At 65.6% G+C, this 7,042-nt stretch overlaps 1 protein-coding gene across 1 annotated transcript in view; it reads right to left on the bottom strand.

Moving 5' to 3' along the window:
* Nucleotides 1-1,336: 1,336 nt before the first annotated feature.
* HMCN2 (hemicentin 2) overlaps nt 1,337-7,042 on the bottom strand; it is a 36,986-nt gene continuing 31,280 nt past the window's right edge. The window contains exons 76-91 of the mRNA XM_032200506.1: nt 6,793-6,983; nt 6,469-6,682; nt 6,173-6,307; nt 5,902-6,092; nt 5,684-5,765; nt 5,090-5,359; nt 4,304-4,453; nt 3,922-4,059; nt 3,573-3,694; nt 3,251-3,488; nt 3,067-3,120; nt 2,801-2,929; nt 2,396-2,707; nt 2,022-2,141; nt 1,785-1,911; nt 1,337-1,679 (exon numbers count right to left, since the gene is read on the bottom strand). Of these exons, the coding sequence (XP_032056397.1) occupies nt 1,337-1,679; nt 1,785-1,911; nt 2,022-2,141; nt 2,396-2,707; nt 2,801-2,929; nt 3,067-3,120; nt 3,251-3,488; nt 3,573-3,694; nt 3,922-4,059; nt 4,304-4,453; nt 5,090-5,359; nt 5,684-5,765; nt 5,902-6,092; nt 6,173-6,307; nt 6,469-6,682; nt 6,793-6,983 (2,816 nt within the window). The remainder of the gene's footprint in view (nt 1,680-1,784; nt 1,912-2,021; nt 2,142-2,395; nt 2,708-2,800; nt 2,930-3,066; nt 3,121-3,250; nt 3,489-3,572; nt 3,695-3,921; nt 4,060-4,303; nt 4,454-5,089; nt 5,360-5,683; nt 5,766-5,901; nt 6,093-6,172; nt 6,308-6,468; nt 6,683-6,792; nt 6,984-7,042) is intronic.

Genomic DNA, 7,042 nt, shown 5'->3' with positions numbered 1-7,042 from the left:
GACTGTCCCCTCCGTGGGCACCATCCCCAGGCGAGGCCCTGCCCTCAGCCTGCCCGGGGCAAAATGGGGCAGGAAGGGGGAGAACTGGTACCCCCAGCCCCATAGGATGCAGGATTTGCCCCGTGCTGGCTCGCTGCACCCCTCGAGGGGCTGTCACCGCTGTCCCCTTACTCCTTCTCAGCATCCATGCAGCACCAGGGGGGTGTCCCCAGGGCCCCACGGCAGCAGAAAGCAGCTTGGTGGAGGAAGGACGAATTTCTTGGAAACCTCTGGAAATGGAGAGGTGCAGCTCCCACGGAGCCCGGGGGCCAGGAGCAGGCAGGAGGGGAGGGGGCAGAGGGGCTGCGCTCAGGGCAAAGCCAAGTTTTCCTTGCAGGCACGCCAAGAACAACGTCAGACCTGGCCCTTTGGTATGGGAAACCCATAACCTGCAGGAAACACCTTTTTTTTGGGGACATCTCAATATGAGAGGAGCGTGAGCACCCTCACCCCGGTATACGACTGTCTCCAAACCTTTGGGCTCAGGTCCCTCCAGCCAGCAGTGCCATGGGGCTGAAACAGCTTTTGGGGAAGGGGCTCCACCTGCACCATGCCCCCAGGGGCCTGATCCTGCTCCTGGGACCGAGGGACCCAGCACCGGGGCAGGGCTGTGCCCCTCGCATTGCCCCATCCAGGCAGGCTCACGGTTATAGCACGAGGTCTGGGAGAAGGGCCCGCAAGGACTGCTGAAGGAAGCTGCTTTCCTCATAAAAAAACCTTTATTTGGAGCGAACCCATAAATAAATAAGTGCACAGGAACCTAATGGGTTAAAACCAAATGGAACACGGGGCTATTTCAATACGTGGTTAATGCTGGGGGCCCCCGCGCCCTCCCTGCTCCATCCCCAGCCCCGTGGCCGCACCCTGCACCCCTGCAGGACCCTCCCTGATCACTGTCACCCCCCTGCCCACCCCCCCAGTCCCGTTATCTCATGGCTGATCACAGCCAAGGCCACTTCGAGCTGTGTTTGTTCCAAAACCGCCTGCGTTGCAACAAAACCTGGTGTTTGCAGCAGGCTGGCGGGACACCTCGTCCCCCCTGGGACTTGTGTCCCCCCCTGGGGCTCTGCTGAGTCAGGAACTGATCCTAGGTGAAGGCAATAGAGGTGGGGGCTGCCGGGGGGGGGGGGCAGGGGACAGCGAGGGCTCCTCCACCAGCAGGGGATCTCCAGCAGGGAACAGGACGGTGCGAGCTCAGCTCTCCCTGAGCCGTGTCCCCACCCGTGCGATGCCGAGGGACTGGAGGTGGCACAACCCTGCAGGGCTGGCACCGGATTTGCCCCCCCCCCCAGCTGCATCAGTAGGGGTAGGGCGAGATGGAGATGATGATGAGGAAGATGCTGCGCGCCCGTCGTGCTCCTGGGGTCAGCGCCTGCACCCGGAGGCGATGGGTGCCGGGCGCGTGCAGCGGGCGCAGCGTGGCGATGACACCTCGGCCCTGCTCGGCACGCAGGGCGAAGGGGCTGCCCCCATCCTGCTCCAGCAGCGAGAAGAGGGTGCGGGCACCGAGGGCAGTGCCCGGGGCCAGGCGCAGGACGTCACGGCCGGCGGGGACACCGAGGGGCAGCGGGAGCAGGACGTAGCGCAGCACCGCGGGGCCATCCGCACCGCAGTCCGGGGCGCAGTGGCTGAAGCACACCCTGCACCCACAGCGGGGCATCAAGGAGCAGCCAAGGGTGCCCAGAACACAGCACCAGCAGGAGTGGCACTGTACGGGCCCCCCACAACCCCACAGGATGGCTCACCCAGGGCTGGAGCCTCGCCAGTAGCCATCGGGGCAGGGGGCGTCCTCGCAGCGGGCTCCTCCGCGCGTGTTGAAGCAGAGCTGGCCAGAGGCGCACCGCAGCTTGCCCTCCCTGCACTCATCCACGTCTGCGGGCAGAGCAGGGGTGGGTAGCGGGGAAGGAGAAAAGCCCTGGGTTCCTCACAGCCAGGTGGCTGTAGGGTCGGGGGTTGCAGACCCCGAGGAAGGCTGCACTGACCGTGGCAGGTCTTCCCGTCGGGCAGCAGGCGGTAGCCGGGCGGGCACACGCAGCGGTAGCTGCCCTCGCTGTTCCTGCACTGGTGCTGGCACTGGTTTGGCACCCGGCACTCGTCGAGGTCTGGGGAGGAGAGGGGTGAAACCGAGCAGGGAAGCAGCGGTGTCCCGTGTTCCCTCAACCCATTGCTGGGGGGCTCCCACCTCTCCTTCCCTGCACAGCCAAGCCTGGCGAGACCCCGACACCGTGGGCGAGGGGGCAAAGGAACCGGGAGATGCAACAACAATGGGCAAACGCAGATTTTTAGGCAGACTTTTGGGCACGCAGTGGTCTCCAAACTCCCTGCAGAGCCCCTTGGCCTCCCCGTGCCCACTCACCGGTGCAGGTACCATTCCTCCTGACGAACCCAGAGGGGCAGGGACCCCGTGCATCCGGCCCCGCAGCCTTCGCCACTCGGCTGAGGGTGAGCCGCGGGTGTGAGCGGCTCCGCAGGTGGCTGCCGGGCCCCAGCCAGCGCAGGAGGGAGTCCCAGGGGGTGCTGCCTGCAGCCCCCGCTCCTGTCCCTGCTGCACCGCACTCGCCCTCCGGCAGCAGGACCGTGCCGGGGGGGCACAGGCACTCGTAGGAGCCCCGCAGGTTGCGGCACTCGAAGGCGCAAGGCGGAGGAAAGTGCAGGCACTCGTTAATGTCTGACGGAGCAAAGAGAGAGGGAGGTACATGAAGATGGGGAAACGGGGCAGGGAGGGGGACGGGGACGTGTCCTGAGGGAGCTGGGCTCGTACCCAGGCAGGGCCAGGCAGCGCCCAGGGAGCGGTACCCGCGGGGGCACACGCAGCGATGTGTCCCCACGGTGTTCTCACAGATCTGGTTGTAGCGGCAGGCGTGGGAGCCCTCGGCACACTCGTTGATGTCTGGGGACATGAGGGGGACAGGGAGATGGCATCTGGGGCTGCTCTGTGGGCAGAAACCCCTCAACTACCCCTACACCCCATGGGGACCTTCCGGCCCCAAACCACCATGCAGACCCTGCCCCAGTGAAGGTCCGTACCAAGGCAGTGCAGCTGCTGAGGGCCCAGAACAAATCCTGGTGGGCACTGGTCTCCTGGGGAGCAAGCAGAGGTGGCTGAGAAGGGACGTGTCACTGAAGGGAAGCAGCCTTTGCGCCCTCCCAGCCACCCAGGACCCGTGAGGGATCCCAGCACCTTCCTCTCCATTCTCATCCCCCTCGTTACCTGCATCCAGGGAGGTGCTGAGCTGGAAGCTGAGCTCCTCCAAGGCCGGGTCAAAGGAGGCTTGGACCTCCCTGGCCTGGATGTGCTGCACCCGCTGCGGCTGAAGACCAGGAGCGGGCTCGTATTCGATGGTGTGGTTGCAGCGGGCACGGGCGAGGCGCCCGTCCTGCAGGAAGCTCTGCACCGAGCCCCCGCTGAACATCCCTGCCCCTGTGCGCACGTAGCGCTCGCTGAAGTCCTGGGGAGGGAGCAGGAGGGGGGAATCAGGCTGTAGACCCCCTCAGAGACCCCCTCTGGCAGGGAGGATGGGAAGCTCCAGCACCTGCAGCAGCAGCGTGGCCTCGCCGATGCTCTCAGGCACGGAGCCACTGAGCACGCTGTCCAGCAGCAGGGTGCCGCTGGCATCCGCAGCCCGGGCAAGGTGGGTGATGCGCAGGAGGTCACCTATGGGGATGGGAGGGCTGAGGGGTGGCACACAGCACCCCAAAACCAGCTCCACTGCCCGCCGGGCGGCACCGAGCCCAGGAGAGCACCAGGCTCAGCCCCCGGTGGCCACAGGGATGGTGCGTGGGGGACAGGGATGGTAAAGCCAGGCAGGAGCAGGCACTGCCCCTGTCCCTTCTCGCACAGGGAGGTGACAGCAGGGGAGCCACACGCAGAGCATCCCTCACCTGTACCAAACTCCACCTGCGACTCGTGCCTGAAGGTGCCCCGTGCGAGCAGGATCCCACCGGGGACATCCAAACCGGTGTGTGCAAAGGACCAGTAAACGGGGGCCATGAGGGTGACCAGCACCCGCATCAGCGACCCTGGGGTGGGGAAGAAAATGTCACCACGAAGCCAGCACCCTCCTCGGGGGGCACCCAGCCCGATCCCCCCGGCACCCCACAAGTGGCAGCGCAGAAGTAGGGTGCAGCTCTCAGGATGCTCCTTGCTGTACATTTCGGCTTGGTTTTCTCCCTCTTTCCCCCATGATTTTCACCCAACACGGGTCAATCACCCCCCCCAGGGGTGAGAGATGTGCCACCACGGGGGTGATGTGCCACCACGTACCGACGTGCCGTGGGACGCCGCTGATGGTGGTGCGGATGGCGGTGGTGCCGGAGCGCGGCTCGTCCAGCACACTGGCATTGAGGGTGGCAACACCAAACTCACGGGTGTTGATCACGCCGATCAGGCTGCCCCGCACCCGGCGTGGCTCCCCTGGGGACAAAACACGGCACTGGGGCTGCTCGCCCACGGGAAAGCCACCAGAGCAAGGCCAGCAGCATCCCCACCTGGATGCACGCGCAGCCCCCAAATGCGCAGTGCCACGTATCGACAGGGGATGCTGTGAGCGTGGCCCCACACCTTGCACCCACCAACACGCACCAACACCTGCCCCCAGCACGCCCCAAACCCCTTCTCTGCACCCATACGCGTTCCTGGCCCCGATCCCAAGTTTTTATTTGCCTTTCCAGCACGCCTGGCAGCAAAACGCCAGCAGCCGCGCAGAGGGCACGCGGCGCTTCCGCCGCACCGCCGCTCAGCCTGGCAATCTGCTCCCCGAGAGAGGATGTGCCTGGGCATTTAGCAGGACCCCTGGGACACAGGAATTTAATCACCGGCAGCAAATTCAGGAAGCCTGGGAGAGCCAAAGGGCTCATGGGGGCCACAGGCTCGCACGCAGCAGCTGCTTCAGGAAGGCTTTGGCTTGGCTCAGCCCTTTAGCTCGGACAAACGAGTGATGGAAGAGACGGGAGAGAGAAAAACCGGGTGCAAACCGAGGGATTTAAAGTAAGAACGGAGAAGCAATATCCTCCCAAGCTACCACGAGGCCAGAAGCCTCCAGACACCCACCTTGCACCACGAGGGAGGCGCGGGCAGCGGCAGAGCCCAGGGCGTTGCGAGCGATGCAGGTGTAGGTGCCGGTGTCCCAGGGGCTGGCAGCAGGCAGCAGCAGCGTGGCGTTGGGCAGGATGCGGCCTCGGGGCCCTTCTGGCAGCGCTTCCCCATCCCACTGCCACTCCACGGACGGGGTGGGCTCCCCCGACACCGCGCAGTGCAGCAGCACCCGCTGCCCGGTGCGCACCGACACCGCCCGTGGTGTCACCGCCACCACGGGGGCACCTGGGCAGGGAAAGGGACCCGCGAAGTGTCACCTTCCCCTGGGGTTGTGCAGGCGTTGGGGGCCTTTAGACGCTCAGATGGGGCCAAGGGCAGGACCACCTGGGGGAAGCACTCACACGAAGGCGCGTTTGCAGCCCCTTTTCCCCGCAGCCAAAGTCCATCACCTCCCCAAACCTTTTATTCTCCTCTTCTTCCAGCTCCCCCCCAGCCTGACCCTCTCCCTCTGCCCCAAACCATCTGTCCCACATGGCAAAAAAGCAGGCAGAGACCTAAAACACCCTTCTTCCCCCCCAAAAAATGAGGATATGAAGGGGCAGGACTCACTCTGCAGGGCCAGGGTGACCACCTTCGCTGCCGTGCCCGCCTCGTTCTCCGCCACGCACCGGTAAAGCCCCGCATCGGCACCCTGGTGTTACGACAGCGTCAGCACAGCCACGAACCCACAACGGGGTGGCAAAGGCACTTCTGAGATGCTCGGCTTTGCCACAAAATCTCCCAAAACGTGCTGCCCACCTGCCTCCCTCCCCAAAACCCCCTCTCACCCCCAGGCTGCGGATGGCCAGTGATCCATTCTGCAGCTGGCGCAGCCGCCGGGTGGCTCCCACCGGCACGCCATCCTTGCTCCAGCGGACGAAGGGCGCGGGGTGACCCCGGGTGTCACAGTCGAGGAGGACATCGCCCCCGGGGGGCTCGACTTGGTAGGTGCTGGGGGCCCCCCTCACCACGGGTGCCTCTGGGGAAGAAGGGAGAGAGGTGGGAGAGGAGCGGGGACGGCTGGGTGTGCTGGGTCCCAGCCACGCCAAGGGCACCTACCCATGATGGAGACGAAGCTGGTGGCCCTGATGGTGCCGGCGCTGTTCTCGGCACGGCACACGTAGGTGCCACTGTCGGCGTGGGTGGCTGCCGCCCGCCGCAGGATGCTCCGGCCACGCTGCCCTGATACGCCCTCTGCAGTGAGCAACCCCCCAGAAAAAACAAAAACAACCCAAGTGGGGTTATAACCCGTGTCACCAAACACTCCAGGACCCCAAAATGTGCAAAAGCCAGGAGGGAGGCAGGGCAGTGCCCTCCCCCCAGCCTGGGACCCTCCACCCCAGCTGCCCACGCACCGGTGAGGGGCTGCCCATCGGCCATCCAGGAGATGCGGGGCTCGGGGCTGCCCGTGGCCTCGCACACCAGCTCCAGCTGCTCGCCCCGGCTCAGGACCACGTCCCCGGGCCGGCGGGTGAAGGTGGGCAGGGTGTGCACCCCGAGGGAGAGCCGGCGGACGGCCTTCCCCGCTGAGTTCACCGCGGTGCAGGAGTAGCTGCCGGCGTCGCCTTCCTGCGCACGGAAAGGGCGCGGTGCCCGTTACGGGGTGCATCTCCACCCCGATACACTTTTTTTTTTTTGGTAAATTCAGCTGCTTTGGTAAATTCAGGGCCTGTGCTCACCTGGACGTGGCGGAGCAGCAGCTCCCCGGATGGCAGGATGGTGATGGTCCCACCACGGTCCCGCATTGGGGCTCCCTCCCGGCTCCAGGACACGCGGGGCTCGGGGACGCCGCGGGCAGCGCAGGGCAGCAGCACGTCCTGGCCCTCCAGCACTGCCAGCTCCACGGGGCCGGCCGCGATGGTTGGGGGCACTGGGGGGGACAGACTTCATCACTTTCACACCAACAACCCGTTGGGGTCCAGGGATGCT

This window comes from Aythya fuligula, chromosome 19 (assembly GCF_009819795.1).
Source record: "Aythya fuligula isolate bAytFul2 chromosome 19, bAytFul2.pri, whole genome shotgun sequence".
Classification (NCBI taxonomy): Eukaryota; Metazoa; Chordata; class Aves; order Anseriformes; family Anatidae; genus Aythya; species Aythya fuligula.
This window is presented reverse-complemented; position numbering and strand designations above follow the sequence as displayed.